Consider the following 14835-nt stretch of genomic DNA (forward strand, 5'->3'; position numbering starts at 1 on the left):
GCAGTTAGCACTCATCTTCCGCTTTCTGAAGAAAGGAGGAGTCGTAGAGGTGAAAAGCAACGCGGAAAGTGGATACCACTATGAAACGTTTGCGTCGTCTCATTTACCTTTTGCGACATGCACACGAAGTTACTGTGCGATACTTCTACACCACGACACAGGATTTTGACGCCGGTGGACCCGTCGCACCCCAGATTATAGCTATGTGGCGCCGGCACCCCAATCTCACCGAGCCGGTGAACCCATATTATAGCTATCTGGCGTCGGGTGGACCCGTCGCATAGCCTTTTTCGAATTTTGTGGCACACAGACAAACACACACATACATGCATACATACATACATACATACATACATACATACATACATACATACATACACACACGCACACGCACACGCACACGCACACGCACACACACACACACACACACACACACACACACACACACACACACACACACACACACACACACACACACACACACACACACACACACACACACACACACGGACTAAGCTCGTTATTATATTTCGTTTCGTTATTATATTACATGATGATATACTCCAGTTCCACAACAAGAGCAGTCTCTAGCTAATCTTGAAGAATCTATTGCCATCGTGGAGCTTCCTCTAGCAATCTTAAGCAAAGGTTCATACACAGTCGCCTATATGAACGTATTTGCACTGCACAGTAGTGCAAGTTATGCCTGGGTAACAATAAGACTGCCCGCAGAGTTCAGACCAGCGCGGGCGCGCGGTGCGCTCAATAACCACCAAAACCGCAGAGCCGCCAAACCGCGCGCTCGCGCGGCTCTAAACTCTGCGGACAGCCTGAGGATGATTGCATGAGTTAATGAGTTGTTTATATGATTTCCTGTGTGCAGTGTGGTGACGAATTGATTGCGTTTGTCACCTCACAACAAGTATCTAGCAGTGGCAGGATAGTCATCTGATCCTAAGGTGCGATGTTCTCTTCTGCTTGTAGCTATGAGAGACACCAGACAGACATCACCATGGTTCATGGAAAGTCGTACATGAGGATCAAAGTCGTTTGACATCAGTAGCTGGAGAGAAAGAATGAAAAGAATGATTAATTTTCATCTGCCTCTGTAACACATCATCATTCCGATGATGACAGTCTGTGCTGTTGCTGTCCACTTCATTCAACGCACAATTTTGAACACTGACCTACCTTACGGTGTTTGTGACGGTTGCAAGAACAAGCGTGCGGGGGTCGGCATGAGACGTCTGCAGGCAATACTAGCATGTTTAACCACTTGAAATGTATCCCAGACACTTTGAAGCAGTTTCTAATTATGTCTCGTTCGAGCACACGTTATTATACGCGTCTTGCGTGCATGATCTCATGTGAGCGCATGTCGTGGTACGAAAAACTTGTACAACGTGTCTCTTGTAAAGAAGGCCGGATGTTTTCGTAACTACGGGAAGGGGACGGGCCTATTGCAGTCGGCAAGAGGTTCGTCTGCATCTGTACAATCGACCGGAGGTCACAATCTTACCCCTCTGAGGTCGATGAATTGGTATCAAATTTATTTGGGAGGATAAAAACACTGACTTGATACATGGAATAGCCCCCACGTCATCCCCTCCCTCCAAGTCATTGTATAGGCTAATCCTCAACCAGAAGATTTTTTGCTGCAAGTTTAGTTTTGAAAGCTTTATCGTGGTTCAACCACGAAGCCTATCATTTTCGATTGTCGCACACAATCCACTTTTCGTCACACATAACGTCGAGTAATCTTCGTTACTGTTCCATAGGTGAAGGGAAGACGACTCATGGAAACGACGATTTTTTTGTCTTAGAGTCAGCTTGATTGGCTCCGTTTATTGAGCCTTTTCTCCCTTCCCTTCTTGATGTCGAACGATCAACCTTGGGTTCTTCAGTTACTTTTTGTGTATTTAAAAAAGGTTCTGCTTCGATTTTGACGTTCAGTTGCAGGGCCAAGTCTATTGTTGATCAGTTGTCTCCGTTGCACGTAGGCACAATTTACCCTCATATGAGAATATAGCTCGAGTTTGGTCTTCTTGTTGGCATCACTTCGATGGGTTACGATATAGTTGGAATGAACACGTGCTTATGTCACAATCACCAACACGTGAAAAAATACACATCAAAACAATGATTTAAACGGTGACTCTCAACTATACAAAAACGACAGAACTTTTGCACTAACCTTCAAACATCTGTTGTCAAAATTCAATCAAAACTGCAGATCAGTAGCTGTATTGTACTCGTGACAGCGGTCATGCATTGGCTTCGTGGCAGTTGTCACCAGTATATGTTTGACTTCAGGTATTTTAGAAATGTTGTGATCTAGCTGAAAAAGTATAAGGAATAATTGCAAAGTCATATAACTACAGATGTCACAGTCACATTTCCAGTGACTGCCATTTCTGGAGAGTCAATTTTCTGTCCACTCGCCTGAATCTCTTTTCTAGCTGGTACTTTTGGCGAGGTGTCGTAACACGACGGGAGCATTCGTTTCCGAGTACACAGATCCTCTTCTGAAGAATATGTTTTCCACAGATCTGCTCAAAATGGTCGATGTAAGAGCAAGGATTGCTGAGATAAGTGAATGATGTGTTTTATATCCACATTTTTTATGCCTGCATATTTCTTGATGCGCGTCACTTGGCAAGGGAATGTGCTCGGCGGCTTGCTGGAATTCTTGATGGCAAAACTGTTATTGAAATGCGTACTCTTCTCGATCTTCCGACGGAGTCTCCGCTGTCGAGTGAGGTAACTGAAGAGGTACAATTTTCCCAATTCTGCATTCGCGTTTCATTTTGTGCTTCAGTCTTGTTTCAGCTGGACAAGATCATTAGGCTTGTACTGTGAAAAGGAATTGGAAAGACATCATAACATTTTTAGCAAACGAATACTTAGACTACACTACCTTTTGATACTTTGACTTCTGTAGCAATAAACCGGTAATTATCAGTTATATCCTTGTATATATGTTGAGATTGCACATCATGGTCCTCTCAACGAACATTGGTTATAGCGTGATTGCAGGAGCGAAAACATAGCTTAATTGTTGTATTTTTAGGACTGATTCCGGATTTTTTAATTTTTAAACTTTTTATAACTGATTTCTATTGTTGCTGTATTAGTGAGGCCACCTTATGGCTTTTCTCTCTAGGTAGAATTCTGCTACTACCCCGATTTCGTCGACTGCTTCCCTTCACCTCGTTTCTTAAAATGTGACAAAGAAGAAACTGGGAAAACATTTCAACGTATATTATTTAATTAGGAGAGATCAGAGAAGACTACCTGGCTGCCGCAGCGGGTTTTCAGGAGGTAGCCATTTGATGTGTCGTTGCCTATCCGGAAGGATAATGAACATCGCTACAAGGCTCCTCTTGTCGCCACAGCATGTCTGTAAGGTTGACGACTCCTCTTTCCACATTTTGCAGCTCATACTATGCGCTGTTTGAATCGAAAAAAAACGCAGCAGCATGATGGCTGAAGTTTGTTGAAACAGTAAAGAGATGGTATAGATAAATGAAATGTCATTTCAAAACTTGAATAGAAGCACTTTTTCCGCTCTCAATAGATAGATGTTCACTTCACCAACGTAATTCTTTAAGAGACCAGCAAGTTATCTATGGGACAACAAGAGATGATTCAGAAAATCTTGATTAATGCTATTTGTAACCCAGTTTAGTACTGTTCTATTTATAATCTTGATTCGTGTTTCATATGTTTCTTTACTCTTTTCTATTTCTAAGCGTTATTTTCCTTGCAAAACTATTAAAGTTGGCATGCACCTCCTGATGTGACATGGCACAGTCGAGAGGTAGCCCCATGATATGATATACCGCGGCGTATCCAGGAGGCTAATAAGTGTCCATAATTGCACATCGACTCCTGACAGCGTCACAATCACCACAGTAGCCTGATCTCTTCTCTTGTACGACATCTCGTAGACGCTCTCTTTCCCGTCCATTTCGCCGCGTCAGCCGCTTTTACGATATATTTTTTCGCCGCGAAAGGAACAGAAAAGGAAAGTGCCTGGTGATAAAAGTTGTTTGAAAAAAAAACAGACCGAGTAGCGTTGTTTGAGAAGTTCACATAAGTGAAATAGCGTTTAGAAATGTGAGTGGAGGTGTTTGTTATCATTTCTTATTATTTGTTCTGATTTGTGAGGTGGAAATCACCCACTCATCTCTGAAAATACAAGAGATGCTTTGAAAAAATGTCTTAGTCTGTATCATGTTTTTTTTTTTTTTGCGCATTCTAGGCATTTCTTTTCGCATATCTAACTAAGTGAAACTGGCATCCTACGTCTGGAGAGGCGCGACTAATGCCTCGCAGACATTCACACTACCTAAAGGCGTATCTCGCAGATGCAGATATCTCTGCTTGCCACTAACACACCCAACTTCTCGTATTGGTTTTATGCAGAAAATAGATAGAAATGATAAAAATGTAAAATGTAGAAAGGAGTTCAAAGAATTATACAAAGTATTAAGGACATAAAGATGCTGGCCGTACAGTTGTCACAGTTGGAAGTTGAACATTGAACTTGTTGAAAGACAAGTTGACGAACACATACTTTTGCGCTGTGAGTTTATATAGAACACATAGGGCGTAAAATGTGTGAAATTATGGGATGTATGAAAATATATGCATGTTAGTAGTTTTGTTCTGCAGCATATTTTTGTTATAATCTTTATCTGTGTGGATTTTGTCAAAAGAGATCAATGTGCATGCATGCATATCACTATCATCACTCAGGATATCACCATTTGGCATGCTTCTGATGACATATGCTTTAATTGGATAGAAGGACTTAATTTTTCTTCTTAATTTCCGTTAATATGCGCTCAGTTCGTACATATGTTCGTATATCAGAACATATTAGAACTTATTGCGCCAACTCGCTTTTCACTTCTTTCCCCTCCAAATTCGCAGTTTCTGCCACCAAATCGCTACGCGAACATTGCACGCGGCGCAGGTTTGAGAGTACTTAGGAATCGGGGTCTAGGTGATCCAAGACGGCTGTGGATGCTGTCTCGCTGATGGAGCGGCAGCCGTAATTACACGTAGGCGCACGGTGCTGAAGGCAAGTCAACAGCAGTCAGCCGATTTTCGCGAGTACCTCTTGTCTCGCACCCGATGTGGCATGATGAATGCCTCGAAGGCATGTATTGGTATTGCCCATGTTCGACTGTCTTTGAATCTCGGCATGTTGAAACGAAGTTTTTGATTGATTTCCTTGAGGTCCTTATATAAAACCCTTGTGACTCGTAGTTGCGGTACGTGGTGGTCTGCTGCGTTAACAAGTCTAGCTAATGAGATAAGCACTAGCCAATGTGTTGCTGTTTGACTTTGCCTACCTTTTGGATGCTTTCTGTAGGGTGATGAGGCGCTTGAGGGGATAAATCACTAATGGCTTTGGACTTTTCAGGCTCTGACGAAGGCGATAACGCCGAAACGTTAGCCGTTGTTCAATAAAGGCGATCAATACCAATCTTAGCTACAGCTCAAGAAAATCAATTAAAAACTTCGTTTCAACATGCCGAGATTCAGAGGCAGTCGAACATGGGCAATACTCAGAGAGGTACCAGCAAGCTGTTTTCGACTGGTGAGAGAAGTCCTTTCTTTGAGGCAAAAGATCGTCTCAGAAAGGCAGACCATTCACTTTCTCCGCCGCTGCCATGAATATCAAGTCACTCCAAACTTTATAACCAACACGCGACTTCACGAGATAAGCGGTGTTCCCAAGGAAAGCCGGCAGATGCAGAAGATCGAGCAACAACTCCTACGTATGGCATTGAAGGCAAAACAGGATCACATGTTCTCTTTGCTTAAGAAGTGTGTGTATAAAGAACATTGTTGTGAACGTTTTGTGCCGGAACGCATTTGGAGGAGAATAGTGGGTGAGTCAAAGTCCATTTGTGATTATATTCGCTTTAGTGCTAAATCTAGACTACAGGAAAAGTTCAGACGATTAGTAGACCATCAGCAACATCAGATGGTTAGTAAATCTGTCAAATCTACCTCTGTCTGTGCAGATCACAACGCCACCATTGCTAATAAGAATAGTGCATAAAGTTAATTTCGTGTTTCTGTGATTGGCGATGTACTCATCTCAGCTGGCGCGCTTTCCGTTTTGGATCTCGGCCCTAGTTTCGCGCCTGTGCAATCAATAAGTCCGGAGGTATCACGCAAGGTTGTGGGCGGCCTCCAATTGGTTCATGATAGGTTGCGACTGAGAGCAAAAGAAGAAGAGCGAAGGCAAGAGAACAGAATAGCTGAGCGAGTATCCTTACCCGCCATACCTTTCCCGCGTATGATGTATAAACCACCTGAACCCAACCCCACGGTAGACAACAAGTTTCGAGTGTTCGCAACATCAGTGTACTCCGTTTTGGAGCGTTTCTCGATAAAACACGTAAATTTCAATCTCTCTGCCGCGCAACGCCGAGGCCTACGTGAGATTCGCAGTCTTATTACAGCTGGAGAGATCAAGGTCTCCGTTAGTGAGAATGGAGGCGAATTTGTTGTTCTATCACGTGAACTAGACAAGGCGATAACGAGACAACATCTTGAGGATGACAGTCTATATGTCCCATCCTCCGCCAATGAGTTCAGAAAGCAATGTCGCCGCCTAAACAGGGTTTGGGTAGAAACAGCTGGAACAGCAGGGCTCCCAAAAAACTTTATTACGCGTCTCAAGAACGACTTACCTGCATGTTCAGTCCTATACACGCTAATCAAAACTCGCAAGCTCTCTGAAAATGGCCTCACTTCGAACGATCCACGTGACTTTAAAGTGAGACCTATCATTAGTGGTATCGGAGGCCCCACGGATAGGATTTCCTGGCTGCTCAACATAATCCTAAATCAGCTGCTCAAATATGTCCCTGCCCACCTCAGCAGTTCTAGCAACTTCCTAAAACATCTCCGCAGTACCTCGTTTGAGAGTGAATGTGTAGTAGAGACCTTTGACGTTACGTCACTCTATACGAACGTTTCAAACGATGTAGCGATGCAGGCTGTTAACGAACTGCTCACACAGCGCCAGGCTTTATTGAACATGTATGGATAAAGCATTAGGCAGATCATGACATTGATAAACGAATGCCTGAATTGCTTTATTTTCCGATGGTCGGGACAGTACTAAAGGCTGGCACCCACTCTCGCCATTGTTTTCATGGCCAAGATCGAAAAGCCTATAATAAACCGCAACCACTGCTGTATTATCGTTACATAGATGATTGCTGCGTCGTCTGCTCAACACAAGCAGAACTAGACACGTGCTTCAATCTTCTCAATCAGCAGTGTCCGCACATTAAGTTCACAAGGGAGGGACCGATAGACAACTGGTTAGCTTTCTTGAATGTGCACATTTACTTGCGGAGTGAGATATGTAAGACTAAGTGGTACCGGAAACCCAGTAGCAGAAACATCTTAATCCACTATCTCTCAGCGCATCCCAGCAAAATGAAATATCTGTTATAGGTGACATGTACACAACGGCGGCAAGAGTCTCATCGAGTAGCCAGGAAAAAACATGGTCTGAAAAGCTGACCCATAAAGTAGCGATATCCAATGGGTACTCAGCTGGAGATGGTGCTACCCGACAAGCACGACATCCCTCTCGAAGATCCAACGTAGTGGATGGCCCAGAAAAGATCCCTTTCTGTTTACCTTATATATCTGATGATATGAGCAGAGCGGTACGGGGTTGTCTACGAAGAGCGGGTCTACAGAATGACGTGAGGGTTGTGGAAATACCTCCAGCAAATCTCAAGGGTCAGTTGGTACGTAGTCGTGCGTATGATCGACTCTGCACAACTCCCAGCTGCGTGGTTTGCCCGTATGGCAGAGAGGGTGATTGCATGATATCAGGAGTAGTGTGTCGTATCACGTGCAGGTTGGGCGGTGACGATTATACATGGGAAACGGAACTGTGTATTAGGGTCAAGGAGCATCTAGATGGACTCGCAAAATCTAAAACCTTCACCCCACTTGGAACACACCGTAGAATATGCCAACCAAACCCCGAAGTGAAGGTAGAAATTCGCATTTTATCCTACGAGTCCGAGATCACAGCACGCAGAACACTAGAGACCTTTTGGATAACCGCCAAAAGTCCAAAAATGAACAAGAATTATGAGTGCATTGCTATCACAAACGTCCCTATATCAAAAACTATGCGGGTTTTGATCTGCGGGGCGGGCCGTGAGGTCCCTATATAAAGCCCTTGTGACTCGTAGTTATGGTACGTGGTGGTCTGCTGCGTTAACAACTCTAGCTAATGAGGTAAGTACTAACCAATGTGTTGCTGTTTGACTTTGCTTACCGTTTGGGTGCTTTCTGTAGGGTGATGAGGCGCTTGAGGGGATAAATCACTAATGGCTTTGAACTTTCCAAGCTCTGACGAAGGCCGAAACATTAGCCGTTGTTTAATAAAGGCGATCAATACCAATCTTGGCTACAGCTCAAGGAAATCAATTAAAAACTTCATGTATTGGTACCTAAAGACGTATTCCGAAGACATGGAGGCGTCTGATCGCAACTCCTACACTTCTCAGGTCATGATTCTATGAGTAAAATAGAAGGAAGTGAAGCTATAGAACGCTGTAAAAAGGAGAAAGAAGCATCAATCAGATTTGCATTTCATAAAAATGCAAATACAAGCAACTACTAACGTATTTTGCATGCATGCTTACTTGTTTATTCGATGGGCTGGTGTTATTGCCTGATGCGGTTATCTGCATCTGCGCTGAGGCGAGTCATCCTCGAATATGCCGAATAGCCGCCGAGATAAACTAACAACTCTAGAGAAGAATGAATACGCTAGCCCGCTGCTACGTCTACTGTTCAATACTGGACGGTTCATGGACAACAATACGAGTACGAACAGACATGCTGATTTCGCCAGACCCCTCTACGGACACTGCTACATCAATATGGACGCATAACTGAAAAGGGTACGAAATCATCTAGATCAGGTCAATCTTAATTTTCCGCAGACTATAGAGGGAGCTCAGTACAAGTTTTCATCTATGACGCGTTCATCTATGTCGTTATGCTACAAATAGTTTTACTTTATCTGTAGCTGTAAGCACTTTTAAAGAGGAGTTGTTGTAGGATGTTTGGAAATACCAGCGAATTTGATTGTTGTACTGCAATCACCTTGATCACCTTGATTCTCGTTGGTCTTCGAAATGGTCGAGCGGGCGCCAGTAATGTCATTGTCCCGATCGCGTGCCAGAGTAGCCCAGTAGTTCCTTCCTTCGCATGGGACACGAAGAGCATCATAATTTTCTTTAAAGGACTTCGTGAAGAAATCTGACCATCGGGTCGGCGGTCTTCCTGTAGTGCCCTTAATATCACGGGGAACCCAGTCGCTCACGGCTCTGGTCCAACCCATCCGTTGCGCATGAACATCGTCTTTTGCAAATTCACCTGAAAACCGATGCATCCGCATGTTTCGTCGAATTCGATTAGCATTCGTTCCGCTTGGCTCATGTTAGGTGTTATCAGTACGATGTCATCAGCAAAGCGCAAATGGTGTAGCTGCCGACCATCAACCTTCACTCCCATGTCATCCCATTCCAACTTTCGCATTGCGTTCTCGAGGATTGCTGTGAATATTTTGGGTGAGATTGTATCACTCTGTCAGACCCCTCTTCACGTCAGTGATGATGTTCCTGTAGAATGGTGAAATTCCGGTCGTGAAGTTACTGTACAACTCTCGAAGTACCTTTATGTACTGAGTAGGGACGCCTTGGTTGTGCAAGGCTTCCACGGCCGCTTCCGTCTCAACTGAGTCGAAAACCTACTTCAAATCGATGAAGGTGAGACAGAGCAGCATCTTGTACGCTCGTGATATTTCGATGAGTTTCGAACCAGTGTGAATGTGGTCAGTCGTGCTGAATCCTTTTCGTAACCCTGCTTGCTCGCATGGCTGTCCTTCATCCAACACTTTCTCAGTCCTATTAAGGATCACTCTCGGAAGGAGCTTGTAGATGACGGACAGTAAGCAGATTGGACGATAGTAGTCGATGTCATGTGAATCTCCCTTTTTATACAACAACACGGTCTTGTTGATCTTCCACTGTTTAGGAACCTTGCATTCCGACAAGTAACGTGTAAAGAGCTTCGCCAGGGTGTTAATGAGTACTGGCGGAAGGTTCTTCAGGTGTTCTGGCCTTATTCTGTCGGGACCGGGTGCCGTACGATTTCTTACCGACATGATAGCATGTCGTATTTCGGACGGGAGAACCTCTGGAATGACATGTCCGTCTTCCCTCAGATGGTGAGGAGGCAAGTGGACATGGCTGTCGACGAGATCAGAGTAGAAGTCGTAGATGATTTTCTCCATTTCCCTTCTCGATGCAATGGTTGTTCCCTTCGGGTTCCGGAGAGCAGTCATCCTCGTCTTGCGACAAACGAAGTCTCGACGGGCATAGCGGATGCCTTTCCCCGCCTCTGCAGCTTCAGCCAGCACTTCTGCTCTTCTCTCTTTAAGGTCTTCCTTTATCACCTCTCTGCAAAGTCTTGCGAGCTCGGACGTGAGGTCTTGGTTCCCTGTGGCTCGTGTTGCTCCACGCTAGCATATCAGCTCAAGAGTTTCAAAAGACCCCAGGTCTCTTGGTGGTTTTGAAACTCTCAACCTTCTTCGCGGAGTCGTGAAGGTGTTAAGGAGCCGGTCATATTCCTCGTCAATGTTGTCCATTGCGGAATCTTCCCAAAAACCGGCTAGCGTAGCGAAGCGATTCCAGTTGATGATAGTTCTGGGATATCGCTCTCTGAACTTGGCTGCTTTCTTTTCTCTCCTTGTGAAGGAAAATCTTCCTCGGAGGAGGCGATGGTCCGATCCCGTATAGAAGTTTGGCACAACAGCGACGTCCGTCAGGCAGAATCTTTTATTGACGATGATGTGGTCAATTTCATCATGACACCCTCCACCGGGTGACTCCCACGTCCAGCGTAGAGAAGAGGGCTTCTGGAATTGCGAGTTCTCATGGATGGTGTTAGTCGTCATGATGAACTTGGAGAGCCTCTCCCCTGGTCATTCCATTGCAGACCGTGGGTCCCGCTGTGAAGTTCCTCAGGCGTTCTTTTTGGACATTGGGGAAGGCATGATCTTCTCGGTTGAACTTCTCCAGGCCCATATAGAAGGCTTCGACTTCTTCTTCGTAGCTGGAGTTGGAGAGTAAGCGACGAAGATAGTCAAAGTTGGTGTCGGACCACATCTTCTCATCCGCAGACGTCCGATTCGTGTCGTAAGTTGTTCGAAAGAGTCGATGTTTTTTTGCCATACTGTTGACGAGGACGCCAACTCAACCAAGAACTCCTTTACTGTCGCATGTTCCTAAAAACAGTTCTTCAGTTTCATTTACGGCGTTGAGAGGATGACGTCGTCTCGTCTCTGTCAGCCCGATGACGTCGTACTTGATCTTCTTGGCTTGCATCATCAGATCTTCGATGGCCGCTTCCGATGCAAGCGTACGTGCGTTATAAGTACAGATCGTCATCCTAGTCCTTTTCCGCTTCGGTAGCCTATATGACTCCTGCAGCTCCGTCCTTCCTAGCGCTACCGTATCAGGCTTTCCTCCGGAATCAGAAGACTTTTCTATTACTGTGACATGCAACAAAAAAAATTGTAAAACCCATGGCAGATTACAAGCCTCTAGTCCCATGAGTTTTTGGGAGAACTTCCATGTCGAGCTTATTTGTTGGAGGCGGCTCCAAACCTCTTCCTTTGCACCTCCCGGTCACTTGATTGCAGGCTTTTGGCCGGACCGGCGTGTGGGGTACAAGGATGTCATGAGTCAGTCCTGGCTTAGCACAAACAGGGAGTTCATCCCCTGAATCCACCTGCGTCTCTGGGCAAGTACAAGGTCGCTTTTGGTCCGCGATTAGCCCCTTATCCGCCACCCGGGGACGCGCCACGTAGCCCCGCGACTAACCGGCTGTGATCCCTCTAGTGAGGGAGATCCGTCGGTTGTACTGCAATGGCCGCCTTAATGATTGTTATAGCGTAGTCGATCAAATTTTAATGTCAACTCTCGGCAAACAATGTGATGATGTCACAAAGTACGTGTCATGAACAAGTGTTAAAGAGAACGGCAACAAATTTGTCAGCACAGTTCAGCGTTATACACGTTTATGATAATTGCTATTTTGTTAAAATTCAAATTAATTCATTTTCTGGTTCAGTTCCGATTCATATTCTTCAAGTTCGCAAATTATGGTTTAGAGTTGGAGGACAACTGTTTTCTTGTCACGAAAATTGCGGTGAAGCAACCACTGATGAATACTTCTATAGGAGGTGCTGTTCACAATAATTTATTTAGTGACGAAAAAGCTTCATGTTTTCTTGAAAGTTAGCAGAATTTTGACAATCAATGATGAGACAAAGGAACGAGAATGTGATAAGACACAACAACGCAAGCCGGCTAAAGCATGTGAAGCGAAGCCTGCAAAACATCTGTGGGACCCCGTAAGTCGCCCCGCAAATGAAGAAATAATGGGCGTTCTTTTCGATCCGCATTGAAATTGGATATTATATATCATTTCTTTATGAAAACACTTGTGCAAGAATTAGAATATCGCCGGTGATCATAATTGTGTAGTTATAGACGGGTCAAAATGACATGAAGCACCGACCGTTGCGTAAGCGGCCGCGCTCGGAAGCGGTGCCGTGGGGACAGCGGTTGGAATCGAGGTGGAACCACGGCGAACTGCAGAGGTGGGTGGCGGTAACGAGCATCCTCACACGATCCCAACCGCTACGTTCCACCGCTCCGCTTCGAGCGCAGCCGCTTGCGCAAATGTTGTTGCTGTTTTTTTCTTTCAACAAATTCAATTCAACAAAACAGTAACAACATTTAACAAGAACATGTTTACATGATTATTCCGGGGCCTGTTCACCATCTACTTAAATTGCTCCCCATTTGTTCGGGAGCTGGTTGATTCCACGGACGAAGAGGTCTGTGTTCTTAGAGGTAACTGTGGTTCACTAAGTCATTCAAGCCGTGAACTTTATTCTCTTGCCAATTTCTTGAGCGGTCATTGACGTAAAATCCATAGGCACTGCTATGGGAGAGTACGGGTGATCATAAAGCAATTCCCAGCCTTTATTGACGACGCTTTCGCCGACACAATGGTTAACATGTGGACGCATATAGCCGTGGTAGAAAACGATATGAAGACCGGGGTGGTTCCGCTCATCTCTCCCTCAATCACTGCAAGCAGTCGACCCTTGGATGCTGTTTTGTACGAAGCCTTCTATTGCAGCGCGCCATCTTTGCACGCGTAGCGTCCCTTACTGCCTATCGGGGCAGTCCGAATTGATTTTCGATCGCAGGGTGGAAGCGGAGCAAAAGGTGGAGCGTTGCAATAGATGGCGTCGTACAAAACAGCGTTCTGGAGGCGTCTGTTCGCAGCGATTCAGGGAAATATGATGGGAAACACCCCCGTCTCCATAATCTACGATCCCGTATACGGATACTCCACCTGAAATCCGCACCACCTTAGATTCCTGGTATGCTGCCGTCAAGCCAGATGGACCTCGCTGTTAAAATTCAGTTGTCGTTTCCTGTTTTTGTCAGGAATCCGCCACTATTGACTCTCATCGTCGTCATCCCACCAATGACAAATCCTGTTTCAGATGATTTCCCACTAGATGATTGCGCTTATGTCCCACCACTCATATCACATTGCATCTTTACTATAGACGCCCTTAGGTATTCCTTTGGATGAAACACCTGGCGGAACGCAAAGCTTCTTTCTTTTGACGTTTTTTCTTGAATAGAAGCCACGATCCATCCTCAGCGACAGAGATTCTTCAGAAACGGTGTTTGCTCTGTCCGCTGCAGCCAATCGGCGAAAATTCGGACATTTTCGACTTTATTGTTGTCGGAGAGTTCGTGGAGACCCGACCAACCAATTACCATATTTTCCGAGTGTCACCATTAACCATTAAAGGTTTGTCATTAGAAACGTAATTTTCTTCCACAACTTCTATGATTTTCTCTTACTTTTGTTTGGGACATTTTCACAACAACAACGTTTCAGTTCTCAATATTGATCTTAAGAACAATAAACATAGTTAGTTTTCACAAACTTCCTACTCTTCATAATTTTGCTTTCCTTTTGCTTTGAGTTGAAGCTCCTATTTCTGCTATATTCCAAGAGCTGAAGGTGTTGTCGCAACTCCTTTATTAAAAATTTATATGATTCACGACTTCTCACAACAGTTTAGTCCTGTTAATTTGAGTTCTCGCTAGCGTCAGTAGCCTGTCTATCTCAAAGTAAGGGATTGATTTCTGCTAAAGTAAGAGTTTCTTGATGTTTTCGAAGTATATTCCGAGAGTAAACATTAATACAACTTATTGTGCTCGAATACAATCGTTTCAAAAATGTTTGAGATGATAGTAATATGATCGTGAGTAATATGAACGTGATGCTTCCATGATGGAGACGTGAACTGAGCTCTATCAACCGTATGCAGTAAACCTCCGGACCTAGAGGTTTCTATTAAACCCAATTCGCTCCGCTGTTATTTCTGTGCAAACAATCGTACTGAGTTCAAATAAGTATGCCTTTCATGAATAAAAGATTTAGTACAAATAAGATGATGAATACAGAAAATTGGTTTGTGGAACTACCAAACAGAATTATATTTAAAAAGAAGTAGCGAGGAAGTCTTGCAACAATATCAGTTCAGTAATATCAGCGACGTAGGAGGAGCACAACATGGACACGGAGAAAAACTATGATTTTAGGCTTTTTATTTTAGATTTTAGAGAGAAAGAGAATAAACAAGAAATTCACAGAATGTGTATC

The 14835-nt window shown here is 44.4% G+C and overlaps 9 protein-coding genes across 11 annotated transcripts; 4 read left to right on the top strand and 5 right to left on the bottom strand.

Moving 5' to 3' along the window:
- Positions 1 to 2221: 2221 nt before the first annotated feature.
- On the bottom strand, positions 2222 to 3442 carry RB195_018716 (uncharacterized protein; the record flags this gene model as incomplete). Its single annotated transcript, XM_064186277.1, has 3 exons — positions 2222 to 2338; positions 2395 to 2525; positions 3295 to 3442. The coding sequence occupies 3 exons, from the start codon at positions 3440 to 3442 to the stop codon at positions 2222 to 2224; spliced, it is 396 nt and encodes a 131-aa protein (XP_064042158.1).
- Positions 3443 to 5764: 2322 nt separating this feature from the next.
- On the top strand, positions 5765 to 7078 carry RB195_018717 (uncharacterized protein; the record flags this gene model as incomplete). The annotated part of the gene is made up of 3 exons (XM_064186278.1): positions 5765 to 5906; positions 5963 to 6004; positions 6123 to 7078. 3 exons carry the CDS (start codon positions 5765 to 5767, stop codon positions 7076 to 7078), a joined length of 1140 nt encoding a protein of 379 aa, XP_064042159.1.
- RB195_018718 (uncharacterized protein) lies at positions 6320 to 7078 on the top strand (the record flags this gene model as incomplete). Its single annotated transcript, XM_064186279.1, has 1 exon — positions 6320 to 7078. One exon carries the CDS (start codon positions 6320 to 6322, stop codon positions 7076 to 7078), a length of 759 nt encoding a protein of 252 aa, XP_064042160.1.
- A 418-nt stretch (positions 7079 to 7496) lies between these two features.
- Positions 7497 to 8231, top strand: RB195_018719 (uncharacterized protein; the record flags this gene model as incomplete). The annotated part of the gene is made up of 1 exon (XM_064186280.1): positions 7497 to 8231. The coding sequence occupies one exon, from the start codon at positions 7497 to 7499 to the stop codon at positions 8229 to 8231; it is 735 nt and encodes a 244-aa protein (XP_064042161.1).
- Positions 8232 to 9106: 875 nt separating this feature from the next.
- RB195_018720 (uncharacterized protein) lies at positions 9107 to 9606 on the bottom strand (the record flags this gene model as incomplete). Its single annotated transcript, XM_064186281.1, has 2 exons — positions 9107 to 9361; positions 9445 to 9606. The coding sequence occupies 2 exons, from the start codon at positions 9604 to 9606 to the stop codon at positions 9107 to 9109; spliced, it is 417 nt and encodes a 138-aa protein (XP_064042162.1).
- Positions 9607 to 9817: 211 nt separating this feature from the next.
- Positions 9818 to 10414, bottom strand: RB195_018721 (uncharacterized protein; the record flags this gene model as incomplete). The annotated part of the gene is made up of 1 exon (XM_064186282.1): positions 9818 to 10414. The coding sequence occupies one exon, from the start codon at positions 10412 to 10414 to the stop codon at positions 9818 to 9820; it is 597 nt and encodes a 198-aa protein (XP_064042164.1).
- On the bottom strand, positions 9818 to 11303 carry RB195_018722 (uncharacterized protein; the record flags this gene model as incomplete). Of its 2 annotated transcripts, XM_064186283.1 has the most annotated exons (3): positions 9818 to 10529; positions 10623 to 10987; positions 11070 to 11303. In XM_064186283.1, the coding sequence occupies 3 exons, from the start codon at positions 11301 to 11303 to the stop codon at positions 9818 to 9820; spliced, it is 1311 nt and encodes a 436-aa protein (XP_064042163.1). The 2 variants fall into 2 exon arrangements, with proteins under 2 accessions (XP_064042163.1, XP_013293293.2); XM_013437839.2 differs by lacking the exons at positions 9818 to 10529; positions 10623 to 10987 and having other exon boundaries at positions 11016 to 11303.
- A 21-nt stretch (positions 11304 to 11324) lies between these two features.
- RB195_018723 (uncharacterized protein) lies at positions 11325 to 11684 on the bottom strand (the record flags this gene model as incomplete). Its single annotated transcript, XM_064186284.1, has 1 exon — positions 11325 to 11684. One exon carries the CDS (start codon positions 11682 to 11684, stop codon positions 11325 to 11327), a length of 360 nt encoding a protein of 119 aa, XP_064042165.1.
- RB195_018724 (uncharacterized protein) lies at positions 11397 to 14768 on the top strand (the record flags this gene model as incomplete). Of its 2 annotated transcripts, XM_064186285.1 has the most annotated exons (9): positions 11397 to 11490; positions 12205 to 12316; positions 12379 to 12487; positions 12627 to 12736; positions 13599 to 13733; positions 13802 to 13974; positions 14065 to 14097; positions 14153 to 14190; positions 14637 to 14768. In XM_064186285.1, the coding sequence occupies 9 exons, from the start codon at positions 11397 to 11399 to the stop codon at positions 14766 to 14768; spliced, it is 936 nt and encodes a 311-aa protein (XP_064042166.1). The 2 variants fall into 2 exon arrangements, with proteins under 2 accessions (XP_064042166.1, XP_064042167.1); XM_064186286.1 differs by lacking the exons at positions 11397 to 11490; positions 12205 to 12316; positions 12379 to 12487; ... (1 more) ...; positions 14153 to 14190; positions 14637 to 14768 and having other exon boundaries at positions 13552 to 13733; positions 14065 to 14102.
- Between the last annotated feature and the right edge of the window lie 67 nt (positions 14769 to 14835).

The sequence above is a fragment of the Necator americanus genome, chromosome II (assembly GCF_031761385.1).
Source record: "Necator americanus strain Aroian chromosome II, whole genome shotgun sequence".
Lineage (NCBI taxonomy): Eukaryota > Metazoa > Nematoda > Chromadorea > Rhabditida > Ancylostomatidae > Necator > Necator americanus.